This window comes from Colias eurytheme, chromosome 23 (assembly GCF_061535395.1).
Source record: "Colias eurytheme isolate Ceu_HAF_F1 chromosome 23, ilColEury1 Martin Lab GWU primary, whole genome shotgun sequence".
Taxonomy (NCBI): domain Eukaryota; kingdom Metazoa; phylum Arthropoda; class Insecta; order Lepidoptera; family Pieridae; genus Colias; species Colias eurytheme.
In genome coordinates this window covers 872,505-893,775 of record NC_143002.1, presented here as the reverse complement: position 1 = coordinate 893,775, position 21,271 = coordinate 872,505, and the positions used below count along the sequence as shown (strand labels likewise).

The 21,271-nt window shown below is 32.1% G+C and overlaps 1 protein-coding gene across 1 annotated transcript; it reads right to left on the bottom strand.

Moving 5' to 3' along the window:
* Window positions 1-57: 57 nt before the first annotated feature.
* On the bottom strand, window positions 58-17,805 carry Zip99C (Zinc transporter Zip99C). The gene is made up of 8 exons (XM_090115483.1): window positions 17,347-17,805; window positions 11,939-12,052; window positions 6,457-6,717; window positions 5,874-6,010; window positions 4,638-4,758; window positions 4,212-4,297; window positions 3,646-3,715; window positions 58-1,159 (listed from the first exon to the last, which is right to left on the bottom strand). Exons 1-8 carry the CDS (start codon window positions 17,519-17,521, stop codon window positions 987-989), a joined length of 1,137 nt encoding a protein of 378 aa, XP_089971609.1. The 5' UTR covers window positions 17,522-17,805; the 3' UTR covers window positions 58-986.
* Window positions 17,806-21,271: the final 3,466 nt, after the last annotated feature.

The following is a 21,271-nucleotide window of genomic DNA, read 5'->3' as shown; positions in this document are numbered from 1 at the left end:
TATTCTAATTTCGACATTTTTTTTTTTGAAAATATTAACTATTTACATGTATTATTAACCAATTATTTTTAAGGTCAATTTGTGTGATTTTTTCATGTAACTAAACTACCTACATATTCTTACGAATCTGTTCATTTATGGGTTTCCGATGTTTTTCTCACATGCCTTTTTGTGCTTTTACCTATACATTCTTTAATTTAAAACATTCTATTTTAACGTTTTTCTAAATCCTTGAAGCTTTTTAGTTGTAAAACTAACATACGGACAGATTAACTTTCCCAATATGTACTAATTTTAATCCGAAAAGTATTGAATTTCTAAGTGTTAGTTATTTACATTTACAATATTATAAATGTCTTCCCGCTAGTTTTTCCTTGAATATTATTACCGCAATATCGATTTAAAATGGCAAAAGCCAACCTTATATACTACTCAGGACAAAATCATTGACATATACTAAGCAACTCAAATTCAAATTCAAATTTAGAAAGTAATATAATAAAAATTTTAATTTTATAATAAAAATTTTCAATTGTAAATAAATGAAATTTGAATTTGAATTTGAATTTGAAACTTAAAACTCACAATCACAAAGTGTCCGAAACAAAACTCTACACGTGTAATAAAGGCAGAGTTTTCTAACAAGCAACTTTGAACATTACTGCCATGAAATAAGGTGCTTATTTCAATGAACGTTGTATACAACGCCGTTTGGACATTCTTGACGACCTTTTAATTATGAATCTAGTTGTTTATTAGTACTTTTGACAAAATGTATTAAACAAGGAAATATTACATCATCACTTCAAATAATTTGATTTTTCTTTTCAAATCGTATCTTTTTTTTTCTTTCACAAAACCTAGAAATTGAAATTTGACCCTTTTCTTTGTGAAGAAAGAAAAGAGTCAAATTATTTCATCCTAACTTTTATAAATCAAAAAATCATTATCACTTTTTTTTTTCAAATGATTTTTCTTCTCAAAACCTAGAAATAATGCGACATAATCGCCATAGCCACTATCCCGGCTATCAAAGCGGCTAAATGTTTGAGCGATTCGATGCGATTTTCCTCTCTTAGTAGATCTGGTAGTACAGTAACTAGGGCTATGTGAAGGAATCCCCCCGCTGTGAATGGCGTTATCCAAGATGTGCGAGCCTCTGGAAGTTAATTAATTAATAAATTAATATTAAGTGTTCGGAGAATCTGTATTTATTTTGTATGGGTTAAATGGTATTTAAGAGGAGGCTCCCTGACATAATTTCTGGCACTGTGATTCTCAATTCTTATTTCGTTCGATCTAGAGAAAAAATATCTTGGGATTGGATAGTAAACTATAATATTTTCTTACTGTTAACATTTATTGTAGACATAAAGTCCAAGTAAATCTTTAAAAAAATGTAATAATCCTTAAAAAAGGCATAATTTTTGAATAAAAAATGAATCGAGCGAAAATGTTACAATGGAGAATGTTCACTAATTTTGATTATTAGCACTCCATATTCTCTGTCAAAAATAAATAATACTAGTGAAAAAATTACTTCGATACGTCAATTATTTTCCGATTTAGAAGTAAAACAAGTTGTAAACGCCCGGTGATGGTGTGACGTCACACCACAACACGCTCAATCTGGCTCACTCAGTCCGCTAGCGATCGCGCGCCCGCGCCGTCGAAATTATAATTAAATACTTTTAAAAATGTCCAATCCAAATACCAGAAAATCATGTGTTGTTCCTAAATGTAAAAATACAACTACCAATACCAATTCGCCGGATAAGTTGTTTTTTATAGTTGCAAAGGACGTAAGCTACATATTATAATATTTTGAGAACATTGTAGCTGTTTTGCGTAATCCTTTGTTTTCTATACAAGTTTTAATCTATACTAGACTGTGCTTCTGCTCTGCTCGTATGGGCTAAGTATAGGTAAGTATAGGTAAATAAGGCTTGTAAGATTTTTTCTTGTTTTAAGTTGAGAATGATATGGAGAACTATACTAAAATATAAGTTGGTCGGGGGAAGAATTAAACAAAAACAGGGTATAGTTCCACACAAATTCAAATGTCAACAGGAAAATGAAGATAAACCTCAGAGATCAGCAGTGCAAAAACGCAATCGTATAGAATATTTTGAGAAACTATTAAATAAAGATGAAACTTTGGCATGACTGTTATTTTATTAAACGAATAATAATTACTATTATTGGACTATTAACGAAATTCGCGGACGAAAACCCATCAAAATACTGCGCAAGCTATAACACCTACTACAGCGCTGCCGACTTGATACTAGGGTGCGTATAAAGCAAAATTACCAATCTTCAATTAGATGATACGTGTAATATTCAAGACCAAATCTAAAAAATAAAATATATATCAAACTAGATGATATGTTCAACGATTCTGTTCAATCAAAAACATAAAATATTAAAATTGACTCGATAAAAAAAAATCACCAAGTTAGCTCTAATTTTCACACTTTTACGTTTTCTACTTGACATGGTAATACTTATTATGATTTTTTTTGATAAACAATTATTATATTAAAACATTTGCAAGATATTTGTCAGAGCATTTTGAGTAATTACTTTTAGTTTTGGTTTTATCTGCGATAAACCACTTTTATCGTGACAAAACCAAACGTTTATCTCGAGAAAAAAAGAGCGCCAAAAATAAAACCAAAACTAAAAGTAATTACACAAAATGCTCTGACAAATATCTTGCAAATGTTTTAATATAATTGTTTATGAAAAAAAAATCATAATAAGTATTACCATGTCAAGTAGAAAACGTAAAAGTGTGAAAATTAGAGCTAACTTGGTGATTTTTTTTTATCGAGTAAATTTTAATATTTTATGTTTTTGATTAAACAGAATCGTTGAACATATCATCTAGTTTGATATATATTTTATTTTTTAGATTTGGTCTTGAATATTACACGTATCATCCAATAGAAGATTGGTAATTTTGCTTTATACACACCGCGCGGGGACGCGGCCGCGCGGTGCGTTGTGACGTGACGTCACAAGCGGTCACGTGACTATTAGCGGGACTCGATATTTTTCGAAACTTTGAATGCGTATAAAATCAAAACTACTTGGTATTTTTGACTACGACAAAAACTAGTGTATTTGTATACATACAGGCTTTACTGAGACACAATTTCAAGGGATTTGGCATACCTAGTAACATTCTTCATTACCTAACTGTCTTGTACATGGAAAGAAAAAGATCCAATAAATCATATTATACTAAAGTTCCATTTTGATTGTATGTGTGATTATTTCAGAATATTAATGTAAATTCACATAAAATTTGGGAGCCTCTTAATAAATAAATAGGTAAATAATAATCAAATTCAGGTCTATGACAATTTTAAAGTTGAGAATCGAAATGGTAAGACTTAACTTAAAGGTTACTAATATAAAAAATTGGTTGTTTGTAAAGTAGGTTTACGATCGAGGTGTTTACGTGATAACGTCTTATTGGTGGCAGCGCTCGAGATGAGACGGGAGATCGGTCCGTCTCTCTCTCGTTATACCTGCGATCGCGCTCGTGAGGTTTTGTTGTGACACAAGTTTCTGAACATGTCACCCGACTAAAACGATTTTAAAAACGTTATCACGTTAAAATAATAAAATACATACCGATAGCATTCCTAGCTCCGCTGAAGATAACCGCAGTCATGGCGCCCACCAGACCAGCTGATGCTGTCGCCTGTAAAAAGTATTATTTTTTGTATTTTTCTTATAATTCATGTAACATTTTTGATAAAAAAAATATACCGGCCGAATTGATAACCTCCTTTTTTTGAATATCTATGTACTTATACTGTACTGGATTTGTCATTTGTAATCTGTACTAATATAAGCTGCTGATAATTATTAAGTACTAGCTTTCCGCCCGCTTTATCTAAAACATAATAAATTATATACTAAAACATTCCTCTTGAATCACTCTATCTATAAAAAAAATCCGCATCGAAATCCGTTGCGTAGTTTTAAAGATTTAAGCATACAAAGGGACATAGGGACAGAGAAAGCGACTTTGTTTTATACTATGTAGTGATAACTAAATACACATATTATTAGATTAAAATATTATTGCGCTTATTCTATGAAGATGATGAAGTTAACATTGGTTTCATGTACAGTTCAAAAATTCAATATAAAGAATACAATTAGATAATTATTAAATAATACAATAAACTCACCATTTGCGCTTTAGCAGCTTCCCACCGTGAGAATCCACTTTTCAATAGGATAGCAAAATCACCAACTTCATGAGGTATTTCATGTACTGAAAATAATAGAATCAACATTTAATATTATAGCCAAGCATAGCCACTTGCCCCAGCTTCTCCTACGTTGGCTCGGTTTAAAAAAAGTCACTTGATTAAAATGTTACTTGATTAAGAAACATAGGCTTTTCATCACATATTGGTAGCAGAAATTTGTGTTGAAAAGAAGAATTATCGAAATCGGTTCAGTCGTTCACACGTGATGCCGTGACAACGCGAAACGGGTTTCATTTATATATATATATGTAGATTATTTAAGATTTTAAGTTTCCTAATACAACAATTCGTTCAGACAGACGATCTTATACAACTTTATTTAATTAAATAAGGTTTACTCACCAAGTATAGCAAAAGTAGTGAGTAGACCGACTCTAAAGCCGACAAGGAAAGAGCCTCCAACTGCTAACCCGTGTGTGAAGTTATCTATTGAGTTGGCCATTAAATTGAGGTAACCAGCCACCTGGAAATAACCATTATACACATTATTATTCTCTAAACTATCTTAACTAAACATCTGTTATTTGGGAATTTTTCTTAATCCCTTTATTCAAACTCAAACTCAAACATTCATTTATTCAATTAGACTACTATTTAGTAGCACTTTCGAATCGTCATTACATAAGTTTTTTGTCGTTATTTACAACCTTTTCAAAAAAATACTGCTAAGAACAAAGGTGCAATAAAACAATAAAATAGAGAAACTTAAATCTAAAAATGACCATTCCACATTCGTAAAATGTGAGAAAATTATAACAGGGTAGTTGTTATGCTACCTTCCTATTACAATGTACTCTATGGTGTACAATATAATGTCGATATTGAATTGATATGAAATGCATGGGCTTACGGGCCATGGTTTATATTACTTGAGTCAGTAGCTCGATGATATAGTCTCGGTACTACCATCGACCGCGCAAGGTGTGCGCACTGAGTCATTATTTAATGTTATTTCACATATCTACCGAATTATAATTAATTATGGAGTTATTTAAATTCTCCGATAATAAATATTTCTGAAAGTAGTATTTATGTGTCGGAGTAAAGTATTAAAAATCATTATTTATATTTTCTTATCGTAATAGTTTTCTATTTGATTGTATTAATTAACAAATTAATTATTCTTTTATTTATAAAAGTTAAAAATATTGATTAAAATATCAAGCATATAAAATTCTCGTTAATACCTAAAGTGTCAAACTACCTTTGTTCCAAATTACATCCATATCAGTACAATGGTTATAAGCTATCAAGAGAAGATAGAGTTACTTTAACTACTAGATATAATACTAGCGGTTCCGGCTTCGCCCTTGGTACCTATATGTTTACGTTTTCTCTCCATAAGAATCATCCTCGTACTTTAAGAAATATTATAAAAAAATTACCAAAATCGGTTCAGCCGTTGTCGAGTTTTGCGCTTAGCAACACATTTGGTGATTCATTTTTGAAGTGAATATTCTTTAGGCGCGTTGAGAGATATATTTAGGTCGCGTCATGGCAATACCGTCACGTCATGGAGTAAGGCGACGATTGCTATCTTTGAATCTTACCAAAAAAATACAATAAATTACATCTTACATGTTTCTTATCACTCTTTTCACTAGACTGCACTTTTTCCCTGGCTTCTCTTAACAGGCATCGTCCCATCCATCTTGAGCCTTTACAACGAACAGCACCATTTGATGATGCTATAGCACTGCAACAGGCTCCTTCACCTGGAATTGAATAAATAATATATTAGATAGGTAAATAATTTTAGTTTTTGGGTTGATAAAACATATTAATAGGTTGACAATTAAAGTTCCAGAAGCACTTTGGAAACATCCAATCATTCATCGATTTGGAAAGCAGTTTAGAGAAGAGGCGAAGTTTGTTTTAAAATTATGAAAATTTAACATATATAAACAAAAATATACAGTATGAAAGTAAATGTAAATATATATTTTGGTAAGTTGTGTGAATTTGTATTTGTTTGGGGAGATCCTTGGTTCAACTAATTAACAAATGCGTATTTTCATATCAATGTATAACCAAACTTTCCTCTTTTTCCCATTATAGGTACAAACCCCTGAATTTGACTTATTTGCATAGTATCATATTTATTGCCCATTTATCTCTAGCTATATCAAATCATCCAGAAATACAATTCTACTGAACCCACCTTTGGTATTATTATTAAACACGCACGTATCATACAATTCCTTGGCCGTGACCTTCCCGTTCCCCCCACACCCTCCCCCCCTTATCTTCTCGGCTTCTAGAAGCTTCTCTATCTCTTCTATCTCTATGTGTCGGATAGATCCATTCTGCTTTGGCTCTTCTTCTTCTTCTTCTACTGTAGCGAAGAGCTTCTCTACTATAATGAAGACTAACATGCCGAACAGACACCAGAGTCCACATTTCATTGATACGTGCTCGCCTTCTGGAATTAAATTTTAAGAAATTTATCTTAATCTTAAGAGGCCATATCGATTTTAGAGTGATTTTGACTTGTTTCTGTAATTCTTTAGGCGCTCGTTTAACAAAACTAAATTAGTAACAATGTGTTTTATTATCTTAAATTAAAGATTCATTCAATATCTAAAATATGTTCCAGACAATTTTTTGATATTCATTGTCCAGTTTGTTTAATAGCCAATAACCTGAGGCGTGTTTCAATTTTTTCCATGCGGGACGTTCGTGTCTTTGTAGTTTACACGGAATTTAAAAGAAGAAGTTTTCATATAAAATATACAACAGTAAAGACACTGAGACATCCTAAAATATGCTCGAGGCAATTTAAGTACTTTTATTCAAAAATTCAAAGAAAATCTGAGTTAAAATAGCCTTACTTTGATGAAATTTTATGTGTATTTGGCGTCGAATTTCTAAAACATACAACAGAGTAAAAAATAAATAAAAAATACACATTAAATGATAGATTTATGCTTAAAAATTTGCAATCAAAAAAATACATATTATATGATTTATGAAAGTAATGGAATATTTTAAAGTTCTCTAGAATTTTCGATTATATACGGGACTCGGGAGCGCAAACGCTGTTACGGCAGACCGCGCTCCGCGCTTTAGGGAGTAGGACGTGTTGCGCTGCTCCGTCAGACACAAAATTACTAAAGTACGTTTTTCCCGCGCGTAGTAGGCGGGAAGCCCACGATATTACATTAGAATTGGTGGAGTAGACGATACCGAGATAATAAGGTCCTATAATGTTTCCACTTTGAGCGCTTTCAGCCTTTGCTACTCGACTACACGATGATCGCGTTAAAACGTAAAAATACTAGCTTTCGTCCAGCGCAATTTTGTATTAGGACTCTTAATAATCTTAATAATAATAAAGGCGAAAGTTTGTATGGATGTATGGATGTTTGTTACTCTTTCACGTAAAAACTACAGAACCGATTACAATGAAATTTAGCACACATATAGAGGGTAACTTGGATTAACACATAGGATAGGTTTTATCCCGGAAATCCCACGGGAACGGGAACTATGCGGGTTTTCCTTTGAAAATGCGGGCGAAGCCGCGGGCGGAAATCTAGTATAATATAAATAAATAAATATTTAGGGGCATTTTTCACACACGGCACGATCTGATCCCATATTAAACTTTTCGCTTGTGTTATGGAAACCAAATGGCTGATGAAAATACATATGTAATTTTAAAAACATACTTTTATAAGTAGATAATTAGATAATTAACACTCAGACACAGAGCAAACATCAATGTTCAACACACTAAAATTTGTCCTGGGTGGGAATCGAACCCACGACCTCTTGGCGGCTTGGTAGGCAGGTTCACTACCAAGTTACCAACTAAGCCAACCGGTCAGTCAAAATATGTAAAGGAAAAGAAAAATACAATATTTTGGAGAACAAAAAGTTATACTGGCCACAACTGGCCATAATAAATGACAACACTTTTACAGTGTCATACATTGGAAAGTTTTTATCATTCAGCCATGTTTAAAATAAATGAATATTTGTGTATCTTCAAGAACATTAGATATCATTTAGGTTAACATTATTGTTTTAGTTAAAAAATAATGACATGTAAACACATACATTAATTCAATATTGAAATAAGTACATGATAAATATTTGTACTGAAATTCTTAGAGCACATTAGTATATGTACCTACGTGTTAATTTTGGATATAAACTCTGGACTGCAGAGGGTGTTTTTTTTAATATTTTTTTCCAGTAGTTACGATGGTAATAATGTGATCATGAATTTTCTAGATTTTCGCTTCAGTGTTTGTAAGAAAACTTCTTCGTAACGACTTGGCTTTGTACTTTATATCTGTTGATCTTATAATTTTTTATGCATATTTAATTGGTCTAATAAATCGCAAAATATATTTTATACAGCTGATTAGGATGTATTCGCAAATCAATTTTTTTGACACTGTATATGAAAATATGTTACATTGGCTTCTGATAAACTGTTGTTGTGATTTTAATTCACGTATTCTGTACTTTAACCTTTGTATGAATAATATTTTCTATTTATCTGCTACTGCTCGAAACGGTGAAGGAAAACATCGTGAGGAAAGCGAAATATCGAAGAATCAAAAGTTCCACGACATATGATATCTGCCCGCACTTGGCCAGTGTTGTGGATTATGGCCTGCACCCTAAATAAGAGGCCGTGTCCCAGCAGTGGAAACGTATATGGGCTGATGATGATGAATATTTTAGCCTATTTGTATAATTCTACCAAAATTTGAAAGCTACGTAATTCGAACATTTATAATTCGGTCGAACTTAAAGTTATTATAATAAGTTGTTTACAGAAAGCACTAGGTCACTAGGTAAACATTATAATTTATATAAATAAAACATTAAATACAATAAAAGGCTACAATAACCTAAATATTTACAAAATTATCTACTAGTGATATCTTACGTAGACGAAAACAAACATAAAACCATAGCATAAAATGATTCATAAAGAAGATTCCTCTGTTATCAACATAATATGTCACTGAACCTCATAAGACTAAAAAAACATAATATATAAGAATGTAGGTGTATAGTGTAAATACATGAAAATTTATAGGTACTAATATTATAAAGCTGAAGAGTTTGTTTGTTTGTTTGAACGCGCTAATCTCGGGAACTACTGGTCCGATTTGTATATATGAATATTGCATAATGTTGTGAAAGACTGATGTATGGAATATGTTTTAAGACAAAAAATAGGGATAAGAAAAAGTAAGAATTGACTGATGTGTCATCTTGCATCTATATACGAAATTTAATTAGGTAAAATTCTATAGTTTGTAAGTTTTAATAATTACTACTCAATACACATGAAAATCAGATTCACAATAAGAAAAACACACCAAATCATGAATCGATAAAAAATTGTGCTATTACTATATTTCTTACAAATCACTACACTACAATCATAGACTCCATACACGCCAAATGGCAAGATAACGCCACAACAAGTTTGTTTATCTACTTGGAACACATTACCTCGTGATCACGCGATTTAACGTAACCTTATTACAATGCAATAGAGGTTATATTAGCGAGTAATCAGCTGGCAACACAAAACCTCGACGCATAATTAAATATATCGTCATGTAGGAAAACACGTGCGTTCTTGACAATGGACTTGTATGACACATTGTTAATATTGACGTGATTGTATTTCTGAATTAACTGTCAGATTGTGTGTTCTTGTTATGATTAGATGGGTTTTGATAAATGTCTGATTCACGTAAAAACTCATATTTTGGTCAAAATCAATTAGAAGACTAACGTTGAGATCCCGTAATCTTGTAGTACGGTCTATAACGTTTTTTCTGCTAATAATCTATACTAATATGTATTATAAAGCTGTAGATTTTGTTTGTTTGCACTCGCTAATATCAGAAACTACTGGTCCGATTTGAAAAATTCTTTCGGTGTTAGATAGTCCATTTATCGAGGAAGGCTATAAAGCTATGATATCATCACGCTAAGACCAACAGGAGTGGATTGAGTGGATGGAGGATTCAGGCATTTATTTACTAGTATAGGATTAAATACTTTATCTCATAATGAAACTTTACAGGTGAATAGGATACGTTTGTAAAACAAGTTTTACTGTAAAATAAATTATGATAAGAAATGTATTGTATAATTTGTATAGTTTAAATAGTTTAATTTTATAAGTGTCGTAACTTACAGATTATAATATATTATATTATAGACAAATGAAATAAAATATTTTTGTTTAAACGCAATAAGTAACTCTGTATTAACGGTAAATTTGTAACGGTTTTATGTAACCACATTTTTGCTAAATTACCATAAATGTAAATAAATATACTTAGCAATTACATACGAGTATATTTTATACCTACTTTCGACTTTTTAGAATTATAATAGTAGACTAAGTATTATAATTATAGAAAATTTTATGTTTTCAAATTTTAAATTTGTGGACCCCAAAATACAGGCTGTCCTAGTTTGGGGTCCAAATGTTACATATTTGTACCTAACCCACAAATCTTATATATAAAAATGAATCGCAAAATGTGTTGGTAAGCGCATAACTCGAGAACGGCTGAACCGATTTCGATAATTCTTTTTTTATTATATTCCTTGAAGTACGAGGATGGTTTTTATGTAGAGAAAACGTAAACATGTACCACGGGCGAAGCCGGGGCGGACCGCTAGTTGTTCAATAAATGATTTTTATTTTTTTATTTTTATTTTTAATTCATGTTTAATGTTTTGATTACTATACCACTTTTACTTAAAAATGTTTGTTATTGATAATTTTCAAATTTAGAACGCCAGGAAAATAGACCGCAACCGCATTCACAAAGGTCAAATGTCGAAAGTTGATAAAATAATGAAACAATAGATCTATTTTCTTTCTTCTTGTATTGTACTATGAATGTTCGTTTTTAAAGCTTTTCACTTTAATGTCTGTTAACTACTTATACTTCTTTTAAAGACCTTAAATACTGTCTACAATCTAACCGTCTAAAAAGCCTATAGTTGAATAGAATCACATAACAAAGAATACAGGAAATAATATATAGCAAAAACATCCATTTCCTATTACATGAACGAATTTCAAGTTCTTCTTGTGACATTGAATTAACAAAATACTAGGACAATATAAATTATAGTTACTGGATCGATGAAACTTTGGGTCAAAGAATTAATTAGTTGTGAATAAATAACGGGAGTGACGTATTTGCTGGTCGATTGATACACGTAATAGTGAAAATCGATGTATTTAGGTCTGAAGATAATATTGATTTGCAGAATGTGATTTGAAGTTTAGGGGTCGTTTAAAAGAGATTTTAGGATTCTTTTGGAGGACAAATACTTAGTGGACTGGCGAAAATATTTAGCAGTCATCGGTCTTAGTTACAACCTAGTTTTAAATATGCACTATATTTTACTTTTAGGACGACATAATAATGTTCTTTAACCACACTTTTGATAACTTTTCAGATATGTTAAAGTAAGATAATTAAGAAGCATAGGAACATAAAGTAAAATTAAAATACTCTAAGGTTAACATTTTTTTTTAAACTTTTGCGAATATTAAATTTATATTTATATAAGTGGAAACTGGATTTCATTTTTCCATTTACTTAAAAGCCTTGCTAAGAACTAAGTTATTAACTTACCTTTCGTATTAGCAAGATCGTTTTGCCAGGCTTCAGGAAGCAAGTGTAAAAAGACATCTCCAAGAAGACCGCCCACTGCAAAACTTAGCAGTATCCTTAGTGTGGCCGCACCAGCTGGAAAAATATATATTTTAAAGGTTAATAACTTATTTCATTAAAAAAATATATTATTGAAATACATATAAATATGTAATTGGGTCATTAATTATTATATGTGAGTACGATCCCTACTTTTGGAAAAATATTTTGTTTCCTAAGGTCAAGTTGTTTAGACGTATCGGTTTTTAAAATTTATAGGTATTTGTTTATCTGTTCACTATTCGTTTCGGACTATTTGATAATTTCAGACTCCAGGAATATTTATTTTATTCTTACTGGAGAAATATTTCAGTCTTCATCAACTACACAACTAAGTTTTGACGACGTATTTCTTGTATATTGAAAAATTTTTAGACATTTATAGAATCGTATAATAGAGCGATAAAGTGTATCGTACCAATACAGGGACACCGGCCTCATATGAGGGTTAAGGCCAAAGACAACTTCGCACGCCAAGTATGGATTAGTTTGATTACGCATACATCAATTTTTATTTACAGAAAAATCCTATGTCGATATCATATTGATGTTTTTCTTCACCATTTGGAAACATCAAGTCTATTATTAACTAATATTTAAGCTTATCGTATTCTTTCTCCATTCTTATCTTTCGAATAAACATAGGAACAAGTTAAGAAATCATTAATTAAACACCGCTATCAATTATCATGTAATACAGCAATCGATGTTATCAAAATCACTTCAGGTTGTACAGATTATGTTATAAAATTGTACTTTAGATAGTGTTAATCTGTTATTGGTAATTCTATATCGAGCTGTGATTGAATATTCTTCAAAAGATAATAATAGAGACAATTTTTAGTTTCACAATTATCTTTTATGCAGTTATCAAAATAAATAAATAAATATTATGAAGAACTAGCTTTCCGCCCGCGTAGTTCCCGTTCCCGTGGGATTTCTGGGATAAAACCTATCCTATGTGTTTATCCAAGTTACCCTGTATACCTATGTGTGCTAATTTCATGGTAATCGGTTCAATAGGTAGGTACCTGGTTGCGTGAAAGAGTAACAAACAAACATACACATACATTCATCCTCACTAACTTTCGCATTTCTAATTTAAATTGTATTCCTTTGTTTGGATATAGAAGGTTTAAAACAAAAGAAACAAAGCCGTTTGGAGTAAAGATCTGTACAGAATCAGTCACATATTGATGTTATCTGATAGATTATCGTTAAGAGTTTCATATTCGTATCGGACACATCCACAATGTTAAACTGATCGACCTTTGATTTAAAAATTTATCGTCTACTAGCTGACCCGATATACATTGTCCTGACTTTGCGCGAACTGTCTAACGCGCGCCTAAGTTTTCTAAATTTAATGAATATTTGTGGTTTAATGCACTAAGAATATTTGGCGCAATTTTTTTAAGTTTTTCCTTTATAAGATTCTTCTTCTGACAATAACGAACACAACAAAAAAAATATTATCACGTGTGACGCCGCGTCTAACTCTAGTCTTATTCTCAATTTAGAAATTATGATTAGAAAAATATAAGTAAAACCAATGGACAAATTAATTAACATCAGAGCATATCATATTATAGAATGCTGTATGGCCAAGGCATACCATATGATTAGAAACTAAAAAAAAATAACATCCACGAATTGATTTTCGTAGAACGACTTATGGAATGCCAAAAAGAGCATCGAGGATGAATAAAACAAAAGCAGGAACGTCTGAATTCCGAGTAATGATGTGATGTTTATAAATAAAATGCCGGGTCAGAGTTTAATCTCTTTGCCGGGTTTATCTATTGTAATAAATAAATTATATATTATAGGTATTAAATATAAATGTCGTAGGGTTCCCCGTGGTTAAGATAATGAATGGGCACTGTATGTATGTTATCAGTTTTGAACTAGTAGACAATGCCACCCATGTCCCAACAATTTTTTTTTATCTTTAGAAATTAGTTATTTCCCCAGAAAACGCTATGTTATCACATATCAGGAAATCTATACTAAAGTGGAAATTATTCATACTGACGCTAAGTTTTATATGATACTAGCGCGAGCGGTCCGCCCCGGCTTCGCCCGTGGTACCTACATGTTTAAACTATCCTATCTCTCAAGTTGGATCGAACTGCACATGATGTGCGAATTTTATTATAATCGGTTAAGTGGTTTAGGAGTCCATTGAGGACAAACATTGTGACACGAGATTTATATATATGTATTAAGATTTTAAGTCAGGTTTCAGGTTCAATTTCACATAGGTCATAGGTGAAATTACAAACGAGCACAAATCAACAAAACGGGATTTTTTTTAAACTATCCTTTTCCTTCTATAGAAAAAATATAAATACAAATCCTTCATAATACTTGGAAGCTACTGATATCTATTATCAAAACCTGATTAAATATAGGTACACCGCAAGAGATGAAGTGCTTTAAAATATCTTACAATTGTGTCAATTATATTTCGTGTAAGGCATCACGTACTGTTTATCAGCAATACGAATTAAGTTTTATCCCTTTCAAGTGTTTAAATATTTAAAAGTTTTACTTGATAATGTGTTACTACAAATTATGTCAAGTAAACTGGGCCATTTTCTATTTACGAGAAAACCATTTTCAATTAAGAAAAAAATGTTTATGGTCTTAAGAATTAGCATACTTTTTGCAGCTAAAATAACTCAATTTTTAACAAAAGTAGGTAATTGTTTGTCCCTCGACTTATTTCACCACACAAATTAACGAGACCTAAATTTTACTTCGGAACTCAATTGAGCTTGGTTATGGGTAGGAGAGAAAAAATCAGTCATCGTTATTGGACAGATATGAAAAAGACTTTATATTAATAACATGTGTCAAAAGACGATAAAAAGCGATAAAGTTATTTATTTTATTATAAAAATTGCCATTTTTATTCTATTCTCGAATAAAGAATTACACTTTTCTGTTTTTATCACAAGTACCTACCTAGCTGATGGAAACTATAGATTTCAATTGAGAATGAAATTGCTTTTTCGCAAGAGCGAGTTTTCGTCATCAATTTATATCAACCTAATAGAATGGTCTACGCAAACCAGAAATAGTTTAAAGTAAAGTAAATTACAAAAAGTAGAAATTGTAAGACTACGCCACGTTCGAGTTTCCTAATTTTTCTGATAATAAACTATAAACTAGCCACTAGACCAGACTCCGCCCGGGATAAACAAAATAAAAATGTTAAAAATATGTTATGACGATTCAAAAGTGCTTCTAGAAGTCTAATTGCATAAATAAATGTGCCTTTGTCACTCAAGAATATTGAAGAACATAGAAAGAGATTTTTTTAATCGGTACAGTAACAACTCATAATATGTAGCTTAATGTAAAGATTTGGTGATGCTGGCAATCCAAAAAATACACTATAAGATGTACCTATGTATAAATCTATAGTAGATGTTGGCCTGAGTTATTTTAAATCATCAAAGTCAAATACGTAAGATAATAATTTCGTCCACGTAGCGGACAATGTTGCTATCACATTATCGAATGATAGATTATTATTTATCTTAAGAGAAATCTGTCACTAACTCGTTGCTTAAATATTGCTTAATTTTCTGAAATTCTAAGGCCATTTTGCGCCGACATGACAGTGAGACGATTTATTTATTTAAGTCATAATTGACAAACAATACTAAATATATTATAGTATGTATGTACTAGGGAAGCGCGTACCATGAAACCTCATGTTAGCTTTCCATCAGGCGAGATTGTGGTCAAGGGCTTCCCTATCTACTGTAAAAAAATACATACATTATAAAGTCGAAGAGTTTGTTTGATTAGGAACCCAGGAACTACGAGCCTGATTTTAAAAAATCAGTATTAGATAGCCTATTTAGCGAGCAAGGCTGTATAATATTATCATCACGCTAAGATGAATAGGACAGGAGCAATGCGGGTAAAACCACGGGCTACAGCTAGTGTAAAATAAAATGGACACTGACAAAATCTAATCTGATTGCCTCTTCAACATAATATTTTAAAATTATATTCATACTATCTGCCAGTTAAAAATAAAATATGTATAAAGCAATTGTTTTTTCTACCCAATGTAACAAGTAAATGCTTATTTACAAACTATAGTACCATTAATCATTCATCATCAGGCTTTCAGTGCATCCTATTGGAAATTGGAAAATATGCTCATTAATATTGTCGTAAAATTTATCAATGGTCAAATAGACAATTAACCTAAGCAATAAACAATTATCAGCGTATCATGTAACATCCTTTTATTGAGGAAAACTTTATTGTAAACATTTGTTTGGTTCCCATAATATGGACAAGTTTATTGACTGACGTTGAATTGGCAATAGGAAACTCATTTTTTGCATTAAAACATGATGAGTACTTTTGTTATTAAATTTAGACAGATAAAAACAAATGACATCTTGATCAAATTTTGAGAATAGGCTATTCTTTTCTGAGAAAAGTTTTCTTTTTATAATTATCTATAAATTACATTTTTAATCTCATTTATAGATAATTATAAAAGGAAAGGAGTTTGCTTGTATGTTTGAACGCGCTAATCTCGGGAACTACTGGTCCAATTTGAAAAATTCTTTTGGTGTTAGATAGCTCATTTATCGAGGAAGGCTATAGGCTATATATCATCACGATACGACCTACAGGAGTGGAGCCACGGGGGTGAAACCGCGCAGAGCAGCTAGTGTTAATAATAAAGGGGTAAATTTTTTTAGCTCAGGCGAATTATGTATGAAAATTAAAAGTATTTTTGTAAGGCATATAAGCTTTTGCAGCATGTCTGGTTACTTAATTGATGAGGAAATTAATCATATTTTACAACATAGATTGGTAAGCGTTAATCCGTTGTGTAGTTTTAAAGATTTAAGGATACAAAGGAACATAGGGACAGAGAAAGCGACTTTGTTTTATACTATGTAGTGATTTAAATACAATTTTATATTTATCATGTGATATGAATTATGAATATTTTTTGTATAAACCACAACAAAAGACAAAGAAATGAGGATTCCGGTTTACATAAGACACCATGCATCAGTGAATTTAGATCGCAAAAACTTAAATTATAAACTATTTAGCAGCAAAGCAGGCAATAAAAAATTGTTATATCCTATATTTTTATGTTGATCTGATTAAACTAGTTAATTTTTTGGAAAAAAAAATATCTTGTTCTGTTTTTATTACAATAATTGGCTCAGTTGCATAAATCGCATTCGAAATTTAAATTACGAAGACAACGATGTTCTTTGTAATAATATGACAATGCAATACCGAAAATAGATTGAAATATGATAAAAATAATTTACCTCCGTCTTTGAACGATGCAGTCTCATCAATTGGAATTATCAGCAAAGGTAGAATGCCACTTAAACCAACAAGTACTGATGCCATTGCAGAAAATAACCATGGGTGTTCATCTAATTCTTCCACAAAGGTATAGAAATATTCTGGAAAAATTCCCGCCATAACCGTTGATTCCATTTTCGTAATTTATTTTTAAACTTGACTGGCAATGTTTTTTTGTAAACAAAGGTTTACACCAAGGAGGTTTTATTGTTTTCAATAAAGTCTCATATTTTTACGAACACACAACCATTTATACGTACTAATCTGCACTGAGATCGAGTGCGTCCGCGGTTCAACCTTATCTACTCAGACAGCAGACTAAAGATTATTGATAAAGATTACTATTTAAAAAATTTACATAATATACTGTGTTCGATTTATAAATCACAAGTACTTAGGAGCACTAATCTCTACGCCAAACTCTACGCACTACTTTATTTTGACTTGATTTGTTTCAAATTAAAATTATTGAATCCAAACGTCAAATGAATATGATCACTGTGACATAAAGCGTCTTATTTACGGTCCATCTTGACGTACGTCCCGCCAAGGTCATACACGATGCACGACGCAAAACGACAGTGAATAGCGTTGACGTACGTCAATAATTATTATTATTATCTTGCTGGATGTGCACGACCAACTTTTCATCCAGCAAGCACCCCCACCACCGCGAACGTCGTGCAGATGGACAGTGAATAGCGCGGACGTACAGCAGATTAGTGTTGCCAACAGAAATTAATGTAAATACTTGGAAACGTAGCCTATTGATATGATTTTTTTGTGATAACTTAGTGAGTACATGAGCAAGCAAGAAACGGTTATTTTTGATTTTTATGTACACAGGAAATCAGAATTATCATTACTTTTGGATCAACCTTGTACACATTGACAGTTTATATTCAGAAGTTATTATTTTAAAAGAACTCCAAGGCGAATTGTTGAATAACACAGATTTTATGCAAAAGTCCACTGCAGACAAATGGCAATTTATTTAAAAAAAATATCTTGACGAATTTGCTTGTTTAAAAAAAATGATTAGCTATATACTCTCTGTTCCCGCCACTTAGCATTTACTGAAAGAGTCTTTTCGGTCATGAATGTGAAGTGGCGGGAAGAGAGAAACCGAGCTTCATTAAAAATTAATTAAAAATGAGCTCTTGAAATATATAAATTTAGATTTGGAATGTTTGGATTCATATAATTCATTTAAAAATAATGAAAAATTCTTAGTTACTGCAAAAAGTACAAAAAAATACATTTTAAAAAATATTTATTTACTCTTTATTTACCTCCTTTAAAATCAGATATACTCTATTTCTTCAAATAAAAGTTGGCAACCCTAGCCATGCTTGATGCGCGCACGATCGTCAGTAGGATACATCCAGCACCGCGGCCTTGAGCCGACGTACGTCGGGGATTGACCGTGAATAAAGCGTCTTATTTACGGTCCATCTTGACGTACGTCCCGCCAAGGTCATACACGATGCACGACGCAAAACGACAGTGAATAGCGTTGACGTACGTCAATAATTATTATTATTATCTTGCTGGATGTGCACGACCAACTTTTCATCCAGCAAGCACCCCCACCACCGCGAACGTCGTGCAGATGGACAGTGAATAGCGCGGACGTACAGCAGATTAGTGTTGCCAACAGAAATTAATGTAAATACTTGGAAACGTGGCCTATTGATATGATTTTTTTGTGATAACTTAGTGAGTACATGAGCAAGCAAGAAACGGTTATTTTTGATTTTTATGTACACAGGAAATCCCAATTATCATTACTTTTGGATCAACCTTGTACACATGGACAGTTTATATTCAGAAGTTATTATTTTAAAAGAACTCCAAGGCGAATTGTTGAATAACACAGATTTTATGCAAAAGTCCACTGCAGAAAAATGGCAATTTATTTAAAAAAAAATATCTTGACGAATTTGTTTGTTTAAAAAAAATGATTAGCTATATACTCTCTGTTCCCGCCACTTTAGCATTTACTGAAAGAGTCTTTTCGGTCATGAATGTGAAGTGGCGGGAAGAGAGAAACCGAGCTTCATTAAAAATTAATTAAAAATGAGCTCTTGAAATATATAAATTTAGATTTGGAATGTTTGGATTCATATAATTCATTTAAAAATAATGAAAAATTCTTAGTTACTGCAAAAAGTACAAAAAAATACATTTTTAAAAATATTTATTTACTCTTTATTTACCTCCTTTAAAATCAGATATACTCTATTTCTTCAAATAAAAGTTGGCAACCCTAGCCATGCTTGATGCGCGCACGATCGTCAGTAGGATACATCCAGCACCGCGGCCTTGAGCCGACGTACGTCGGGGATTGACCGTGAATAAGACGCTTAATTAGATGATTAAGAAGCATAGACTAGATACCATATATATATATATATATATTATATTACTCTATGAGATGCTAGGTGTATAATCTAAGCTATGCTAGATACTCTTTGGCTCGGAGCAATTATATGGCTGGCGTCCACTAGGCGGATCGGGCCGGGCCGCATCGCAACGCAAAAATACGCCGGCCTTAGATGTTTTGTATGAAACATCGTCCATTAGCGACGGATCGGGCCGGGGCGGGCCGCAACGCATTGGCGGATATCGCTTCGCAGGCGGATTTCTGCCGGCGGTGCGCTGCGGCCCGGCCCGCCCCGACCCGTCTAGTGGACGCAGGCAGGCGGATGTGAGCGGCGAGCGTCTGTTAGATAAAAATCCGCCTAGGCGGTCCGCCGCGCCCCGTACAGGTGGACGCAGGAGCAAACAGCGCGTCCATTAGAGACGGCCCGTTGCGATGCGGCTCGGCCCGATCCGCCTGTAATGGACGCCTAGCATTACAAGCCTGGAGAAGTAACAATTAATTGAACGTTTCTTATATAGTGGCTCTCTTTTATTCAATACCCTAATTAATGCGATAGAAAGAGACAACACACTGATAACGGCTTGGCATTCAAATCCACATGTAGCCACTTTTTGTTCTAAAAAGGTAGTGCTTGCCACTTTATCGAATACTAAAATATCGATAAATAAAAAAATTAAGTTATAAAATTGCTTGAAGATAATTTAAGATTCTTTTAATTTTGAATTATGGATAGGTAATTCCAAATTTTAAGATTCGTTTAATTTGGAATTATTCATTTACGATGCGTATTGACTGCCTTACATTGTATGGTAGTGGTATTTATAAAAAAATATTATTAGGTATTTCGGTTTAGGTTGTTTTTTGTAAATGGTTTCGTAAAAAGGTACGTATTTTTTCCTGTTTTCATAGATTCATTCATAGAATTATCTGACTTCCACCTGGTTGATCTTTTTACAAATCAATAATCGTATCCTACTAAATAAATATTATAAAAGCAAAAATATATGAATGAGTTTTTATGGAACTTTACAATTATACATATTATTATAGATTAAACATCAGAATAACATATAGGCTACAATTTACCGCGGGAAAATAACTCATTCCCACAGGAAAAAATTGGTAAAAGTTTAAAATAAATTGCTTCAAATAAAACAAATAAAATTTAAAAATTTTTTTACAACATTTTATTTCGATACTTAATCAACAAATTACAATATTTATTATTTAAAATAGATGCCACCTTAAACTTGTGGCACAGCATCTCTGCAAAGCACTTTACTTTTCTTCCCGTCTGATTCGAAATGATTTGAACAAGGCGGAGAATGTTTTGAAGGCTTCCAATTTTCCCTGTGCTATAGCTTTAACCCAAACATCTTTTAATTTTTCTCAGGCCAGAAACCTGCAAATAACAATAAAATCCATACTTAAATACCTTTTTTTTTCTCCTAACCTAAAGCAGTCATTATCAATGAAGTACTTCGTACCTACTCAAGTAT